The sequence below is a fragment of the Hippocampus comes genome, unplaced genomic scaffold (assembly GCF_001891065.2).
Source record: "Hippocampus comes isolate QL1 unplaced genomic scaffold, H_comes_QL1_v1.1 scaffold176, whole genome shotgun sequence".
NCBI classification, from domain to species: Eukaryota; Metazoa; Chordata; class Actinopteri; order Syngnathiformes; family Syngnathidae; genus Hippocampus; species Hippocampus comes.
This window is the reverse complement of record NW_017805826.1, coordinates 1,120,945-1,139,451: the sequence shown is the minus strand read 5'-3', so window position 1 is coordinate 1,139,451 and position 18,507 is coordinate 1,120,945. Positions and strand designations below refer to the sequence as shown.

The 18,507-nt window shown below is 39.8% G+C and overlaps 3 protein-coding genes across 7 annotated transcripts in view; 1 reads left to right on the top strand and 2 right to left on the bottom strand.

Annotated features, from left to right (window-relative positions):
• Positions 1–553: 553 nt before the first annotated feature.
• pcmtl (l-isoaspartyl protein carboxyl methyltransferase, like) lies at positions 554–5,521 on the bottom strand. Of its 2 annotated transcripts, none has more exons than XM_019887268.1 (9): positions 5,449–5,521; positions 5,072–5,226; positions 4,072–4,176; positions 3,942–3,973; positions 3,406–3,510; positions 3,189–3,309; positions 2,742–2,827; positions 1,810–1,979; positions 554–1,308 (listed from the first exon to the last, which is right to left on the bottom strand). In XM_019887268.1, the coding sequence occupies exons 2-9, from the start codon at positions 5,187–5,189 to the stop codon at positions 1,296–1,298; spliced, it is 750 nt and encodes a 249-aa protein (XP_019742827.1). In that variant the 5' UTR covers positions 5,190–5,226; positions 5,449–5,521; the 3' UTR covers positions 554–1,295. The 2 variants fall into 2 exon arrangements, with proteins under 2 accessions (XP_019742827.1, XP_019742829.1); XM_019887270.1 differs by lacking the exon at positions 5,449–5,521 and adding an exon at positions 5,345–5,424.
• Positions 5,522–5,636: 115 nt separating this feature from the next.
• On the top strand, positions 5,637–7,697 carry ccdc32 (coiled-coil domain containing 32). Of its 2 annotated transcripts, none has more exons than XM_019887272.1 (4): positions 5,637–5,741; positions 5,875–6,145; positions 6,602–6,755; positions 7,182–7,697. In XM_019887272.1, exons 2-4 carry the CDS (start codon positions 5,884–5,886, stop codon positions 7,366–7,368), a joined length of 603 nt encoding a protein of 200 aa, XP_019742831.1. In that variant the 5' UTR covers positions 5,637–5,741; positions 5,875–5,883; the 3' UTR covers positions 7,369–7,697. The 2 variants fall into 2 exon arrangements, with proteins under 2 accessions (XP_019742831.1, XP_019742830.1); XM_019887271.1 differs by having other exon boundaries at positions 5,645–5,741; positions 5,871–6,145.
• A 7,208-nt stretch (positions 7,698–14,905) lies between these two features.
• Positions 14,906–18,507, bottom strand: part of bahd1 (bromo adjacent homology domain containing 1) — a 46,488-nt gene continuing 42,886 nt past the window's right edge. For all 3 annotated transcript variants that reach the window (XM_019887214.1, XM_019887215.1, XM_019887216.1), the window contains exon 7: positions 14,906–17,344. In XM_019887214.1, coding sequence (XP_019742773.1) covers positions 17,152–17,344 — 193 coding nt within the window. In that variant the 3' untranslated portion in view covers positions 14,906–17,151. The remainder of the gene's footprint in view (positions 17,345–18,507) is intronic.

The following is an 18,507-nucleotide window of genomic DNA, read 5'->3' as shown; positions in this document are numbered from 1 at the left end:
TTTTTTCCCCCTGTGTTGCTTCTATATGCAGTTTACAATTTGTTCTATAAAAAATTGGTGGAAAAAAAAAACATTCCAAGTACCACTTCAAAAAATAAAATTGTCTAAATGCCACCATAATGACAACATTGAGATATTGTACTGTACTGTAAGGCTCAAGTGTCGATCATAACAAGGCATCGTGACATTGTGCATTTTGAATATTAGAAGTGTACGGTCAACAAAACAAAAAGAAACCCGTGTATGCACAGATTTACTTTGATGTGTTTAATTGTACAGTATTGCATGTTTTCAATCAATGTTTTATCTGTATTTTTAATTCAGTGATTCTTTTGTGTAGTCGTGGACCTGGTGCCATATTTTGAAAATCATTGCTCTATATCTATATAATTGAACAAAATACTGTACTGTATAAATACCATCATAAATGACAGTATATGATTTCTATATTAAGTTTCATAGTACATTCAAGTCTATCTTACAAATTTGTAATTAAATTAGACAGTAAAATAAAGTTTAACAGCACACATACTAAACTCAAAGCCACAATTTGTGTAGTAATATTTAATTATCAAACTTTCATTTCAACTTGTGGAACTAAAGTACTGTACTCAGTCACACCAAAGGTTGGGAAAAAACCCCATAAGAAAAAGGTTTTCTCTAATATAATTTATTATCTATTCATAGCTTATGTAACCTATAAAACTAAGGTTCAGTGACAATATAATGAGTATTTTGATATGCTTGTGAAAATTCATACCGATGCATGTTTTGGCACAATACATCATGTTCTTCAAAGTATTGTAGCATGATAGAACAGAAATGTACACACACACACACACACACACACACACACACACACACACACACACACACACACACACACACACACACACACACGGCTTTGGTGTGTTTTCCCTTAACTTTGACTGGATAAAAAATGCAAACAAGCTTACACGATTCAGACCAAAACTTTGGCTTTCCCACTAGCATTCATACAAAACACACTTTGAAGTGCAAAGTTGAAAATTCACACTGGTTAGAACAAATTAATTTTCCAATGAATTCTACTTTCACACCCTTTTCAAGCCAAATGATCACTGTTTCAATTTGGTATTATGCTCTCGAAAGACAATGAGGTGAGGAAAACAATACAAGATGCTCCTTGTGCATGTCGAGTTAGGTGACAGTTCTGCAAGAAAAAGTGAACATAAGTTTCTGGGGAAGCCAGCAAAGAACTGAAGACATGCAGCACCAATTCCACCTACTGCAGGGGTGGGGCAACCACACTGCAGTCAGAGCTCGCTTCTGAGAAGACAAATAAAGCAACATGGTATAATTTTACTCATTAATATTGTACACATTCGGTGGATAATAAAAGTCTACACACCCCTGCTCAAATGCCAGGTTTTTGTGACGTAAAGAAAATATTTACACCTGGCACAGCAAGTTGAGTCACAGTGTGTCTACTTCGACACTGAGCGAGCATTGTGCTACGCTAATGAATGGCAATCGACCAATCAGAGGCCAGTATTTTGGGGTCGTGATCTCTAGAATAGCAGTAACTCAATTCATGGGGATTGTGATGGAAAATCCTGCCGATTCCTGGCCCAATGCTTATGATGACATAGAATTGTTAAAATTAATACAAAACTAGCAAAGGGGAATTGTCAGCTTCAAACTGACATCTGTATGTTGGGGATATCTACGAAAGAAACGTTTTAAAAAACGGGCATTTGGGTGTGTGAACTTTACATGTCCACTGAACATCATTAAGCTCGTGTGGGTGAACATCGTGTTTTGATATACCCCGGCCACTGTCGTCTCTTGTCTGTCAGGGGGACGTAAACCACTCCCATTAAAGCTCTTTTGAGGAAGGTGCCGTTACTCTGACGGTCGTACTGTTCCAGCACCTGACTGCCACCACTGGGGCCGACTGGCAGCACCAAGCGCCCACCTGGCTTCAGCTGCTCCAGGAGCTTTAAAGCAGGAGGGAAGGGAATTCAAGAGGCTCAGTTCAATTTTAGCCTATTTTGGCTTCTATTGTTTTGTACAGCGGAACCTCTGAAGGTAAACACAATATGTTAGAATCTTTTTTTTTTTCAATGGCTATAAAAAAGTGGTTCCACGAGTATTCATTTTATATAGCGCTTGTTTTTATTAGAGTGGCAAGTGAGCTTGAGCCTACCCCAGCCGACTTTGAGCGAGAGATGGGGTAAATCCTGAAAAAGGTTGCCAGCCAATTACAGGGCACAAAATGACATGCCCTTCATTTTTTGCGTGTGTCTCCTTTCTCTCTCGGTATTTTGGAATAAGTGTTGCAAAATGCATATGGAAAAGCAAACAGATCTTTCCACAGTAAGCACACTGAATTGAGATCTTGTAAGGTATGATTATGTCTAACAAGATATGCTGACATCTCGTGTGTCATTGAGGAAAAATGTTGCAACAAAAGCTACAAAAATGAAGTGAAGCTTACAGATTTCATAATTTGGTACTTTTCTGATAATCATCTTTTGAGGCATATGTTTCCAGAAAGTTTTGCTTACATTCTAAAATTGTACAACTCAAAATTCATTTGACCTGAAAGGTTATCAGGTATTACAGTATTTTCTGCACTACAAGTCGCTGCAGAGTATGAGTCGTTCCAGTGAAAAAAATGCATCAGGAAGAAGAAAAAAATGTACTTTGAAAAATATATAGTATGTATGCATTTACAGGCTGCTAAAATGCATACATACGGCCTTAGGAACAGTAGCCGCAGCTGCACCAACATGAATGGCATCATAAGGGGCTCCCTCTGGGTACCCGAGCCTTCCATCTCCCACTGCGGACACATAGAGATAAAAATGGCTTCTTTCACACTTGGTTTAAACAAGCAGTCTTCCCTCGCCAACATTTGCATACTGTTGTCTTCAAATGAATGCGCCTTTTTTTTGTAATTCAAATGAAGTCGTAACCCTTCCTACGTGGGTCTTGCGTTTATATGACGGCTGCTGAGTCTCCCCAACATTTCCACTCTCAAAACCTTGTGTCTGCTCTGCACACACCACAGGATAATTGATCAGAATACTTTTTTTGAGCATTTTTTTCTTCCATTGATTGAGAAGGGTGGAGGGTTGTCGAAAATCGGCCTTCTTGTCGGTAACCCACTTGAGATATTCAAATGTGGTTTGTTTTTAACTCACCCACAAGTTTGATGCGTCCTGAGGCAATAAGTTCCGGGTCGTCAGCTTGGATGTTTCTGATTGAACTTTGAACCAGTTCGTCGATGTGGTCAACTCCCACTACTCTCCCATAGCTTCCTGTCTGCGCGCAGGAGAGAGGAAGGCAGCTGCTGAGGGAACCAAATGAGTGAAGCGTCCACACTACGAAGGAACAAGCTGACCTGATTTGGACATTTACCATTCTTGCAAAGCAGGCGGTGAGATAGCCACTTCCTGAGCCCACGTCCAGGGCCGATGCCCCTTCTGTGAGTTTGTCACTCAATAGCTCCAGAGCGTGGGCGTGCTGTCAGGATGAGAGAACATTGTGGTGCCCAGTACCAAATTTAGTCCACTTTTCAACCAAAGCAAGCTGGAATCTATTCCAGCTTCCCAAGACCGTGAACAGGTTTAGGGGTGGCATGTTCCCGTTTCAGACTTTGGAAATGAAGAGTCAGTGTGTATCTCACTGTACAGATAAAGGTGCCCATCCCATCTTGTGATATAAAATTCAGTGATGTGAAAATGCAGGGTGAAATCTGAATCAAGTGGTTTTAGTGTGTGGAAAGAGAGGCACGTCCTTAGATAATGTCCCCATAATCCGAAATGGACCCGGCATTTCCTGCACAGTTTGGGAAAATTTGCTTTGATCCAGTATAAACATCTCATTTTTTTGCTTTAAAATACTTGTTGGTGTATCTGATGATGCTACACATAAGATTTCATTCAAACTCTTACCATGTGTGGTGCACTGATGGTGGCTCTGAAGCCTGTGACAGGAAACACACGGTCACTTTCATGAAACAAACGTGTGCAGCAAATTGATGCATGTTGGTGCGTTTGCAAAGAAAAGCCTGCAAACGGAGACCTATGGACTGAGGAGAGTCTGCATATGGATAATCCCTGGAGTAGATCGCTCTGTCTGTGGCCAGCATGGCACTGAACACTCTGTCGCTGTGGATGACGCCATGCTCTGAATAAGCAAATAGATGACAGGATGACATTACAGCGATTTGTGACTTATGAGCTGCCCGTAGGAGGAACAGCCAAACAGGCTGCCTTTCATATGATGATGGAAAATATTTACTTTTTTTTTTAACGTTTTATGTATATAAGTTGGCTGCCTATGAAAGCGTAGAACTGCCAATGTGGAGTAAACATTTGTGTTTGCAAGGACGTTCAAACCAATTAGCAAGTATATTTAAACGTACTTGTCGGCGAAAAAGTCACAAGTAAAAGAATGCTTTTTTTTTTTAAAAGCATTTGGCCTACATTATACCAATGCATTTGAAAATTAAGTCAGTAAACAGTGTTTATCCGTATTTTTTATGAATTATTATGTGCATGATTTCCTTTCAGAATTTTTTTCTCCATTATTTCATGAGGTATGGTGTTGTGCATGCACATTTGCAAGTACATTTGAACGTACTGCTTATCAAACTGTTCACTCAACATTGCCAATTCCGCTCATCTTTTGCTTTTCACCCCCAGTCGAGTAAAAAAAAAAATTATATATATATATATATATATAAATTGCAGCCTTTGTGATTTGATTTAATTCGATTTAATTAATTGTTCACTCTTAACCCTTATGTCATGAATAAACACCCACATGCCCCACAGGTTCAACGTCTCTGTTGTCATGTCAAAGCCGAAAGGTAAGCAGTGCTGTATTGATTTCTGCTCATTGCACAAATTAGCATTAGGTTCTGACAAACGACAGTGTTTGGTGATACAGTATGTACATGCACCACGTGCACACAGTATAGCAGTACTTTTTTACTTCAGTTTACTTGATTAATTTGTTTTTCTGATGACTGCACTTAATTTCAAAATTTCTAAACAGCCATTATAGTGACTGAATTTACCCCTGAGCCTGGTTATGAGCTCCTGGTGTGTTTTGCCACTGGACATCCACGCCATGGTACGGGACAGCAGCACCCCCATCGGGATCGCCACTATTGCCAGCCGCAACGCTGCTCGCATCTTTTACAACGAATCTCGCTGAACTGACATCACGGAACTAGACAGAGGACACGCAAGATACGGGAAGGTTTAATTAATTGACGGACGGACAGATAGATACGGTACGTATACGAATTCTGCCAGTCTCTTTCCTACGGCAAACGTTTGACAGTCACCCCGGACTTCAGTGGATGATACAGTATAATTAAAGCTAGGCTTGTATCAATTCACATACGCGCTTACTCAATTGCAAAGTAGAGTTCAATTTCTTTTGGTTTACCTGAGCTGTCACAACGAGCACCGCGCAACCTGACTTCTGGGTTAACCGATAGCTAGCCAATCATCTGGCTCGCATTTAACCGGAAACACCAGTGATCCAATCACATCACAATAAGGTTGACTGATGGTGTCTATGTCCAATCCCATTTCACAAAATACGGAAATGTGCCTTTTTTGTCGTTCATTGAAGCTAGTAGATCATGGAGACAGTAAACGCGTAAAGCTCAACATTTTTTTGTTAACAAAAACAGATAAACAGAGGAAACAGGCGACCCGGTAAAGGTTTCCAATAAGGTAACACGTGTGTTCATATTACAATGAACTAAATTTGAAATTGTGCTCACATTCTCTCATCTATTTTAGCATTTCGGCAAATGCATTTTTTTTCTTTAACGTTACTCAATCTATCTGATTATGACATACGTAGATTGTCAAAATGACAGACTGCAACAGAATGATCGACGACTTCGAGAAACAGGAGGTTCGGAGCAGCGGGGAGCTCTGGTCCCAAATTTGTGGCCCCAGCCTGCCGCAGATCCAAACCCAGACCCCCCCGGACAACAGCACGGACTTCCACGACTCTTTCCATCCGGTGGGAGGGCACGGCAATGACCAGTCTGATGGGATACACACCAGCGCATTCCCCAGTGGTCGATGGGAACCCATGGAGGATTCAGAGACTTACATTGCCAGTTTAGGTTTGATTGCATCGCTTATTCACCCCTTAATCCCCCCGCCCCCAACGACGGAAAGCATGTCAGCTAAAGACGGATTTGAAAACCCCCAACCGATCCATCGAAGTGGATAATTCCTCACGGTACACCGCATGATCTCTCATGGTACACCAATGTGTCATGTCACAATGGATGGGAATTACTAAGCCAAAGCATTGGATGACTTTACTCAGAAAACAGAAATGCACACTTCTCACAGTAGTTCAAAGTGTTTCTAGCACTTTCAAAAATGTCTTAGTGTAAAAAGTTGGAAAACTTTTGATCCAAGTGCTACTACAAAAACAGTTGAGTTCTCCAACCAGTATTGTATAGTATACCTAAATGGCCTTTAAAAGGATGCAGACGTTTTAGTGCCAAAAAGTATATTTAATACTATTTGTAGGTCGCTGAAACATTGTTGTTTTTTTTTTTTTGTCTCAGAGAATCGCCTGAAAAAGCTCAAGGGTCAGTCCAGCGACGTCACCTCCAGGGACATGCTGCGCTCCTTGTCTCAAGCCAAGAAGGAATGCTGGGATAGATTCCTGCATGACTCTCAGGCCTCTGAGCTCTTCCAGAGCAACAACATGGATGAAAGGTATTAAGGTGAAAGTCAGATATTCTCAATGCAACAACGTGACAGTATTAATTGACGTCAATTCCAGTAGACACCTGATGGTGGTGTAGTGTCAAATTTGCTGAACCATGAGATGGATAAAAATGAATGGATTCATCTTCTTACTTTTTATTCCCCCAATAAAATATTAATCAGGATACCGCGTTTAGGCTAAGAATGCAAAGAACATTTGAGGCTTTCACTTTAACCCATTTAATCCAAAAAATTTCCCAGACATTTAAGTCAAAATCAGGTGTCATTGGTAGCCCTTTTAAGTAATCGGTAATAAAAAAATTTTAGAGCCCTGTAAATTAAATCATTATTGTGAACAACACGTATATGAACACGTAAATGTTTAAATAAAATACACATACATATACGGTTGACTTGTGTGTCACTCTTTTGCAGTGCTGTTGAACACTTCAAGAGATGGCTTGTTCCAGAGAAAGTGGCCATCAGCGCAGAGGAACTGGAATATCTGCTCAGGCCGTCTGAGACGAAGGAACCCGCCCAAGCGGACCAGCAGGCGGGACACGGGGATGCGGAGGAAGAGCGTCACAACACTGTGGAAGAGGCTCACAGTCCTGAGAAATGACACTAAAACAAAAAGAAAGTCAAATACGGAATGCAAAAAAACGGCTTTCGCAGGTCATCGGCTGCTCTTTCCTGTTGGATAGTCATTGTTGTTTTTGTCTGTGCTATTTGCATTTTTTTAACCACAAGAGTTATTTGTGATGCCATTTGTGTCTCTTAGAATGCTCTAGCTTCAGAAATGCTAATGAAGGAACACCTGCAGAATGAACATGTAAAATATGATGCTTACATTCATGTAAAAGTGCATCCATATGAAGGTGTTCATGTTTACCCCGCATCATAATGATGTTTGACCCATGTTTTCAATTAAAAAAAAAATGTACGTCTTCATCAGTAGTCTTGAAGTGATACACAAACACAGACATTTTAGTATGTGTATTATTGAAAACCTTGGAATGGCTTTCACTTTGTGGTGTATGAAAATGAATTCAACAATCACCTCAATACAGTACGTGACACTGGTTGACTGACCCAATTCTTTGTAATATTGTTATCAATTATAAAATGATAGTCAAAATCATATTTTTATATAGCTTTACCCCTGTCACACACTTTGAACACAGTTGAACTTGTACAAACATATTTTTCAACCCTTTGTTAATAAGTTTAACACACACAAATGAAAAATACAGGATATATAAAACACTAAAAATACAGTCCTCTCTTTGTTTCTGCCTTTGCTGATGAGTGCCGAAGAAACTCTTTGAGAGTGCCTAAGAGACGAAACTATGAGCGTCTATTCTATTTCTTCGCAAAAGTACAAGAATAAAGTTGTAATATATTGAAAAAAAGCCAAGAGCTGTGTATGTTACAAATTGTAGGTGGAATATGAGGATAAGTCTTTGTAGTAAAAGAAGTACCTAAAGTTCTGTCGCAGATTGCGTTTTTTAAAAAATGAGCATTTATGTACGTCCAGGTCAGTTTGGCGACTGTCACCTCAAATGCGCGCCTGTTTGACAAACCACAGTACATCGACGACGGATTGTCATGGAAGAGAACTTGGAACACTTGGTTTTAAATTTACTCTAAATGGAATAAAATAGGTTTACCGGCAGATTACTTGGAAGTACATAAACGCTCACAAAAAAAAAAAAAAAATGCATTGCCCTCGCAAAAAGCGTTATTTCGCAATAACTGCGTTCCCTCGCATTCTTTGCAAGGGAACGCAGTCTTCTGCGAAGGAATGCAAAGTTTTTTTTCTCTTCCATGTCACCGTCGTGGATCCGTACAAATTTAAGTGCTACTGCTATTTAAACAAAGAACACATGAATAAACAGTTTTTTTTCTTCAGAAAAAAGTCAGAGTGGTGTCATTAAATAGGGTTTTAATTTGTTCAGAGACCATGTTCGTACCCGAAAACACAATTACCTAACATTAATCTTTATCGTGTTTTTTAAACATTTGTTCTCCAGAATTAATTCAACGTCAATATGTGCTCCTCACGTCGTAAGAATTTCCACAGAGTGGCATGATACCCAATTGCTTTTGGAGTAAATGTATTGAATTGTACAGTCAAGGAACATTTCGGACACACTGTGATGTTAGGTGCCAATCAACATATTTCAAGTTATGTTCTCTAAATACGTCAGCTGATTTTCAATCATGTCTATATTTCACATTCCTGTTTCTAAAGGTTAAAAGGAGTATTGGTGACTAAACACTTTTAGCGCTCTCTGTCGCAGCTGTGACATTTGCTGAGTGTTGCACTTCATGCGTAAGCTGTGCTCCGCTTAAATGTCAAGTGAAACATCACTTACGACCATGTTCAAAAGCCATGCCCGAAAAGAAAGCAGATGGGAAATGACAGCCTAAGTACAGAACTCTATTTGAGATGATGAGGAGTAAAACAAGCTGTAAAGTTGGAGGACTCACATTCATTCGGTCAGGGGTGGCCTAGCTGTCCCCAGTCGCGTGTGTCTAAAAACAAATAAAACCCCAAAACATTCAACCCACACAGACACTTTGGAGAAACGCCCTCAAGACATAAAGCAAGGATGTTTAGAACAGATCAAAGGAGGATGATATCTGATGTGAATCCACGTCGCTTGAAAAAAAGGTACATTTTATTTTTCCCTTTGGGATTTCGATCCCTCAAGTGCAGAAAGTATATGAAATAATCAGGAATATAAAAAAATTCTACCCAAGGCCATGACGGTATCTTTCTCGTCTGGTATAGTCCCTCAAGGACTCCAAATTGCTCGTCCTATATTCAAAACCGTCAATCCAAAGGTCTTTGATAACTACCGCCGAATATCTATTTTAACCTGTTCGGGTAAGATCCTGGAAAAACTGGTCTATGTGTTTTCAAGTCCTGGTCATTGAACCTTCTCGGGATTGTCTCAGTTTTTTCCCTTTAAAAGGGAAATCATGTGTCATTGACTTTTTTATGGTTGTGTGCAAAGTCTCGGCACACCCATTAAGTGTGACATTAAGCAACGAAGTAAGTCATCAACCAATACTTGGACTGTATATCGTATTTGTGTTTGACAATGTCACATGCACTGATCCGCCACAGTCGAGTGATTTTCAAAAGGTGTGCCACCAGTGATACGCCGGCCGCTGCCTAAGTTGTATTTGATGGATCATTTGCATGTGACAGCACCACCCTCTCAAAACAGGCCAATTTCAGCTACCGCAGTAAAGAATGATTTTAAAGTCAATCCCTACTATATTTTGACAAGTAATTGTTGCTATTGTTAACGTTTTCCTTTTTATAGGTCGCTGATGGTGTCATGGTTCACTTATGGTGCTTGGATATTGTAACATGCTTTTGTGTGTGTGTGTGTGTGTGTGTGTGTGTGTGTGTGTGTGTTTTAATATTTTGCTCTCTTTGACGAAGCAATGACATTTTCTTTTCGTCTCCTGTAAAATGATGATTTTGGCTAGAGAGCCCTCTTGTGGACTACATCTATTATGACAGCAGTCAACTTGACTGGGTGAAGTAAACCATCCAAAAGGTCATCCATCCATTCATCCAATTCCCAATCCGCTTTAGACTCACAAGGGTCACGGGGGGGAGGGGGGGGTGGGGGGTGTTGGAGCATGTCCCAGCTGTCTTCAGGCAGGGGACACCCTGAAGTTGTTGCCAGCCAATCGCAGGGCACACACAGACGAACCACCATCCTCGCTCACGCTCACACCTATGGACAATTATAAGTGTTCCATTAACTTGCCATGCATGATTTTGGAATGTGGAAGGAAAGCAGAGTACCCGGAGAAAATCCACGCAGGCACGGGGAGAACATGCAAAGTCCACACAGGGAGGCCGGAGCCGGAATCGAACCCTGCACCTCTGCACTGTGAGGTCAACGTGCTAACCACTGGATCACCGGGCCACCCCATACAAAAGGCATCCATCGAATTTCAACAGAGGGTAACTTCAGGGTGAGCTGGAGCCTATTTCATGCTATGCTCTGCACTGGTTGCCAGTCAATCGCAGGGCCCATAGAGCCCCTCAAGGGCACTCACACTGCCCAGACATTCTTTTTAAACCCCCCTCCCCCCACACACACACAGGCACTTTGAGCTCATATATTATTTATTACAATTAAATATTTGTCTTATATTACAGAGGTCCATTTCAATCAATACAAATAAACTGTGCTGTGATTAATATTTCCAAGATACTTCCAAAATGCCATGCAAGAGAACACAAACATAAAACAGCTCACATCAGAAACAATGTCGCAATTTGATTTTGAACGTTCTTCTACACCCAGAGGAATGATCTTCATAAATTCTTCTTTTCCATACGGGACACACTTGTCTCCCTCTTGTCTCTCTTTTTTGGTGCAATTAAACATGAGACCAGTGTCATCTGACTTATATGACAGAGAAGGCATTTGGAAGTTACATCAAAAATAAACTGTAACTGCTCACATTTCTCTTCTTGGAAAAAACACTCTGAATATATATATATATGTACATATATGTTTTTTTTGTAATTAAATAGGGGTTTACAGGAACAGGCACAGAGGACCAATTAAGACATCTAGTATCACACGTTGATTCATCAGGAGAGCTGAGCGACTTCTAAGGCCATACTGCATGTATGCTGCACTCTACTGTACTGTAAGAACACTGAGTGGGATTTTCCTTAATTTAATTGCGCTTTAGCAAAGCGGTCGTACTTCATCCATCCATTACTATTCATTCATATCAAATCACATCAATCAGATGTTCTCATCGGAATTTAGTAGGAAATTATACAAAAAGTTAAGCGCTGTATCACATCCAAAATATGTGCCACTTTCCTAAACATCGAAACAAGCTTTGTGCAGGCCGTTAAAATAAATGGTTAAATGTAGCATTCTTGTACAAGAAAAAAACAACAAACATCATATTTGTATTATAAATTTAATTATGAAAAAAAACTAGGTTGGGAAAATTATTTTCTGTAATGGGTTGATTATTAAAAAAGCAACATTTGGAGAACTGATTTTCAATTAAAAAAAAATGTAAAAAATATGTCGTAAGTGTGTGTATATATATATATAGAGAGAGAGACACACACACACACACACACACACACACACACACACACACACACACACGCACACACGCACACGACTGTTAGTGCTTTGCTACAAATTTTTTGTGAGAAAGGATTCAATAATATTTCAAAGGCTGCTTCATATCTACCCAATAAAAAGCATGCATCTCCGAGATCTACAATTTCTTTTTAATAATTAAACAAAAGAACATGGGGGAGGGGGTCACAAAATCTGGCAATATATGAATTGACGACTCCATGTTTTAACCGGTGCTCACTGGTATGCATCATGAAGAAAAAGCTAAATATATATATTTTTTTAGCCCGCTGTGTGTGTGTGTGTGTGTGTGTGTGTGTGTGTGTGTGTTTCCACCGGGAAAGATGACAAAAACTTCTGCCCCTTATCCCAAATGTCAAACCCTTTTTGATAATATCCCACGGATGAGCTGGGAGGAGCTTCATCACCTTTCCGAATAAATGTCTGGCAATGTTCCATAAGGCAGCAAGCTGAAGGGTGGGGCCTTAAGTTCAAATCAGAAAGGAGGCGAAAGCTTTTCTCTGTGCGAGGAATAAGAAGGGGGAGCTACCTCGGAAGACGCAGTTCAAACTGCAAACAGTAATTCACCGCAACAATGTATTGAAACGGATCTGATCAGGCAAACAAGTATTACTAAGTAATAGTGTGCACAGCGTACACACTATTCACAAATGTTTGGAATATTCGGCTTTCGGGGGAAATAAGACGAAGCTAAAATGTGCTCTAACCTTTGGGCTGAAATCGAATTCACCTTCTCAAAACATTGGAATGCATTTTTACAACTGCTAAATGTTTCAGCACTTTTTACACAACGGCAAAATTCATCTCCAGGTTTTTAATACATGAACAGACCACTAATTTCCAAGTAATTCCACCTCTATAGTTTTCTGAGACTCTTCCAGTCTGTTGTAAAATGTTGATGCCACTCAGTGACACACTCAGCCAGGAGCATCAAACGTGTTTTTCTGTTTGATTTCACTCAGACGGCCACTTATGACTAAAACCATATAAATGTGCTCACATGACTACATATCCTCAATTCGCCCCACATTTGGTTTGCATTATTCGTAACACATTGATGAATGTCTTTTTTTTTCTTTTTTTTTTTTAAATCAGAGATCGGTGAAAATAAATGGGGAGAAAAAAATATTTCCACTCCCAGTTAAAATTTACTGTCAAACTAAACCAAAAAGAAAGAAAATTACACATTCCGTATTCCTGGAAACCACAGATAAGTCTACTCCGCTTAATGCAAACAGACAATGCAAAATGCAATAAACGGGCTGACATATCAGTGATAACCCAAATAAGTGATGGATATTTAAACACAAATGGCAGAGCAAAACATGTAGACATAATCAAACATGAGTCACTATCTTCTTTAACCTTTGCGAAAAATGACAAATTTTACTGTGCTTACTAAGGAGTTCTGACTGGCTCAAAGTACATCTGGATGTAAGCATCATACTGCCCCCAAGGTGGCTAAGACACACACACGCACGCACGCACGCACACACACCAAAAAAAGAGTAGCGCAATGTCCATTGAATTCAAGCAAAGAAACGTGGCAAAAAAATGATTCATTCTTCACCTTCAATTGGATTACATCATTACATGTACTGTAGACTTTAAATATCATAGAAGTGTGAATTTTCTAACAAAATACACATTACAAAAATATAGCTTTTATTTTGGAGGGCGTGCGGGAGGGGTTGGGGGGCTGGAACAAGCCATTTCCATTCATCTCAATGGGAAAAATAATTTGAGATGAGTCTTTTGAATTACAAGCGTGGTCATGGCACAAATTTATCTTGTACTGTCAAACCTCAGTTTTCGAATGTCTCGGTTCTCAACCAATTCGGTTTTCGACCAAAAATTTCGAGTTTTTTATGCCTCGGATGACGAAAAAATTTCGGTTCTCGAATGAACTGAGCGCACTTGAATGCACCATTTGACTCCTCTCGCCTTCCTTACACGAGGAAGTGACGCTTCCTCGGGTGGACGAGGAAGTGACGCTTCCTCGTGTTGCTTTCCATTGTGAGCAGACGTGTTCAGTAAACATTTTTATTTTAAAAAGAGCATGGTTTCCGTTTTCAAACAATTTCGGTTTTCGAACAGCCTTCTGGAACGGATTATGGACGAAAACCGAGGTTTGACTGTATCTCAAGGCACCACTGTAGTGTCTTGTTCAGAGCCTCACATTGGCAAGGGACTGGGTATGTATTGTTCCACTCATGGATTGTGCGAAGAGCAAGTTGCCACAGAGAGAATGGAAGAGTCACAGAAAGGCATTAAAAAAAAACAAACATACATAAAAAAAAACATATTGGTCATTTAATTGATTGAGCATCTGCTGTCATATTTTGTCATTCAGCTTTTTGTTCAAGAACAAGTTATTAAAAAAGTGCTGAACGCATTCCTAAGATTAAAGAAGGTCAAACTGAGTTCACCTGGAAACGTCATTTTAGATTCATGCTGAAATTTCACCCCAAAGCTGAGTATACCAAACTTGTTGTGGGTAGTGTACATATTTCAAATGTGTCTGGGACAGTGGAGCTAAAAAGGGGAGGCGACTTGAGATTTCTTCTCATCTAAAAAAAAAGTCTTCTTTTAAAATGACATTTAGAAAATAAATTTGACTTTTATTCTCGCTCTCTAATAAATAAATAGGTTGTCTTCTCTCAAACGTCGAGGAACACATCATCCATCACGTCAGCTAAACGTTAGCAAGCGTCTACATGTTGACTCAGCGCGTGGAGAATAGGAGTACACTGTACCTAGTGTCGAACTAACACCGTCTGCAGTCGGGCGTCAACCCACATAAGATGCAAATACACAGTCAGCCTTTTCACAAGCTACGTTTGCTTTTCCCATTACAGCAAATAAACTTAGTAGAACTCTTTTAAAAAATAAAATAAAATTGTTGAGTGCACGGGTGCGTCACATGGTGGAAATTCTCTTCTGAAGTCACTTAAAAATGTGACATGAAATCTTTTTTTTTTTTTTTTAAACAAAGATTTTTTGGCAACTAACTGCACATGAAAACACTTACATTAATATAATAATCAATGGCTTCTTTGAAAGTACTGTTGGGCTGTTGTTGAGCCTGGTTTCTGTTTTTGATGCAAATCCAAATTAGCGTATTGTTGCTGTGCCACCACAACTCTGTAAATTCATTCAGATTTGCTATCATTTCAGCAAGAATCTACATTCGTCGTAAATCTGGTCTTTGCTCCTTGTGCTCACAAATTCTGAAAGAATGTATTTTTCAGGTCCACCATTTTTCAGCCATTTGAAGTTGAATTTTAGTTACAGATGTGAAGTTAACATATCATCACTGTTTGATTATAACCCAGTCAGTTCACGTTCTACCGCGTTTGCCTTTTTCAATAAAAACATTTATGAATTTATTATCATTCGGTCATAGTATCAGTCAAGTATCTCAATTACCCACCAGATGAGTCCACAAACCACAAAATCAAGCCACTATTATATCTATTTGTGTTGCTTTTATTTGGTCCCGTAATATTTACTTTATTACCGGTACATTTTTTATAGGAGGAAGGTCATCAATTTGCCATTTTAAGAGGAGTTTCAGTTTTAAAAGCGGAGGTGAAGTTAATGTATCATCACGGTATTATCATTAGAACCCCACATTTATTGATGATTTGAGCATAGCGCAACCATTTAAATTTATTAATTTAAATGTAATTTATTAACATGCACTCATTAAATACAGCTTATTTAAAACATTTTTTGCTCTTAGCCGAGATGTGTCCACTGAACACGAAGTCTAAATCCGTTCAATAATGTATGCTGTATTTTTAGGAGCTAGTCTGCATTTAAATTTGAGTTAGTCCACTTTCGGATTGATCGACGATTTAATGTTATTTGTTGTGTTGTGTTTTTACCGAGCACCTCCATTGGGTACCTGATGTGTCTGCCAAATCCAAAGTCAGAATTCTGTTCTTGAATATTTTCTGTGTGGTGTTTTAAGGAAATAATTTGCAGTTGCGTAGAGTAGATCACTATGCTGTTCGATTTGGTTCAAGCATGTAAGCCAAGTTAGCATGTTTACTGTAAAAACCCTGCAAGTCCATTTTCTGATCATTTAGTGTTAAAAATGTTTTTTGGTCTTGTTTATTTTTCTCCAGTGCTAAGCTAGCATTTGGTTGCTGCGAGAACCCTGTGTATTGATATTTTTTTACGAGAATCCCCATTGATTGCCAAAAACAAAGTAATGCAATCTTTCTATAGCTGTTGTTTTGCGTGTTAAGGAAATATGAATCAGTTTGTTTCAGGTGCTAAGCTAAGTTAGCATGTCGTCCAAGGATACCCTAGAAGTCCAATTTCAGACAATTTTGTATGAAACAGATATTTTTCTTGCTCCTGATTTTTTTTTTTTTTAAAGCTATGCTACGTTAGCATTTGGTATCTGTGCTACGACAACCCTGAAAGCCCACTTTTAGACAATTTGGAATTTTTAACAACCCACTAACACCACACGGGTCAACAACTAAATAATAAGACTTGTTACATGCATTGTTCAAATTTTAGGTTTAGTTACATCATTCATACTTTCTCTGAGTTTCTCCATTGGCTGCCAGATATGTCCACCAAACACTAAGTAAGAAATACGTCATGATGTGTTTTAAGGAAAATACTTGTCTGATTTTGTCTTTTTTTTTCCTTCTATTTTTCAAAATACAGATGTGACACTGCGTACATTTTTAACTTCTTATAGATGATGACAGAGAGATATTTGAATGGCAGCAATCCTCACTCCGTCCATCTTAAAGTGTGATCTTTGCATGATTGCATGAGGGGAAAGTCCTACATTCGCGGTAAGCAATGATGGAAGTAAAGGCCTCTGATGTTGCGCCTGTGCGCGAGTGATAGGCAGATACTTCCATTAGTCGCGTATAAGCTCCTTCAAATCCATCAAATGGCACATTTCTAAGACCTGCAGGAGAACATTCTACACAGAGCGCACTCAAAACAGGAAGCAGTGTATGATTAAACCCATTTGGACAGCCATTATCGCTTCGATGCAACGCGTCAGACCTTAACGTTTACTTCACAGGTGTGTGTCGTATCATTGTGAAATTTCAAAGAGAAAGTAATCTCACGTTCCTTCATCCTCAAACGTCCAGGCCCTCCCTTTCGCAGGCAGCGGGGCTGAGAGCTCATTTAAGTCGAGGCGGATGAAACCACCTTATCTCATGTCCCTGTGTTGTTCCGTTGCTTGTCCGCCGCTACTGCAGGTTCTTGAGGAGGCGCCCGTAGCGAAAGTCGTAGACGTGGCGACAGAAAAAGACGAGCTCTGGGTCCACGTCGTCTGGCACGCAGCGGTGGCTGGGAGCGGCGTGGCCGACGGCAGCGGGGACGAGGAGGGAGGCGGCGCTGTTGGGTACGCCCTCCCCGCGCCGTTTTACCAAGGCACAAAATCTGGAAATGGGAAACAAATCGCTCTGTGTATCTCTCCACAAAAGACGATTCGGTATAGTTTTCAATCCGACTCGTGCGAAACGATTCACAGATGATGCGATTTGAAAGTGGTACTATTCGATTTCGGTACAGCTAGTATGGTGGATATTGAAGCCATAATTTAGCGATGTGCATTATCAGCTTGACGGCATATTACGAACAGACACAATTTGACTATGTTGTGACCTCGCTTTGAACCTGATGGTGTGACCTCGCTTTGAACTTCCTTAGCGACGAGACTATTTTTGACAACTTTGCAGATGAATACCACACAACGCTGTGCATGCATCCTCTTTGCTGACTTCCGGTTTCACCCACCCAGTCTTATTCAAACCTGCTAGAGACAAATGTGCTGCAACAGTTATGTTATTCGTAAATGAAAGTATTGGAACAGTTTTGGGAGAAACGAAAGCGCTGCAACAGTCATCGGGAAAACGAAAGTAAAGTATCGATTGAAAGCGACGCCCTGCTTAGAGTATTTAAGACTTGCCTTGAGATATTGCTTTTGCGCATTTGTGCTCTGATCACAACCGTTGTTTGTATCACACTTGTGCCCGGAACGTTCTGATAAAATCTTCATGAAACAACTTCTCCATTTCCAGCCTCTGATTTCACACATTAACTCAACCCGAATTCAAACGAACACGCGGAGGACGGCGAAAGGATCCCGCCGCACCACATCCCCGCCCCCCGTCCTAAAACTGTCTAAGATATAACGGTCCAATAAAAGATGATTCGATACGTTTGATATATTTTCAAGTGGAAGGATTTGATTCGGTTCGATTCCACGCACTCGCATCTTTGAAATCAAAAACCGCTTTTCCGATTCAGTGTTTTGTTACACCCCTAGGAACAAATGTCAGTAAAATGTTTTATGGGAATACATAGACATATTTACTTGTGAAAGGACAAATGCGTTTTTTTTGAAAAGAAATGTTTACATTTGCATTTTACTATCACTTATTACTTTTGTGTATGTAATGTAATATTGTCTGATTTCTTCTGATATCTGCTATGTGTATGATGGACTATTGGTGGAAAATAGCTCACAGAGCTAGGCTCTGGTGCAAAGCATATTTTCTTCAAAATTGCGGCAGACAGCTATGCGAGGGGGGTCAGACACA

What these genes read in the sequence shown, in the direction of transcription:
- pcmtl (XM_019887268.1), bottom strand. Translation starts at nt 5,189, where the DNA reads ATGCGAGCAGCGTTGCGGCTGGCAATAGTGGCGATCCCGATGGGGGTG. An exon ending in CCATCAGTGCACCACACATG is followed by an intron (nt 3,511 to 3,941) that starts GTAAGAGTTTGA and finishes TCATCCTGACAG; the next exon opens with CACGCCCACGCTCTGGAGCT. An exon ending in AGGACGCATCAAACTTGTGG is followed by an intron (nt 2,828 to 3,188) that starts GTGAGTTAAAAA and finishes ATGTGTCCGCAG; the next exon opens with TGGGAGATGGAAGGCTCGGG.
- ccdc32 (XM_019887272.1), top strand. Translation starts at nt 5,884, where the DNA reads ATGACAGACTGCAACAGAATGATCGACGACTTCGAGAAACAGGAGGTT. An exon ending in GACTTACATTGCCAGTTTAG is followed by an intron (nt 6,146 to 6,601) that starts GTTTGATTGCAT and finishes TTTTTGTCTCAG; the next exon opens with AGAATCGCCTGAAAAAGCTC. An exon ending in AGCAACAACATGGATGAAAG is followed by an intron (nt 6,756 to 7,181) that starts GTATTAAGGTGA and finishes ACTCTTTTGCAG; the next exon opens with TGCTGTTGAACACTTCAAGA.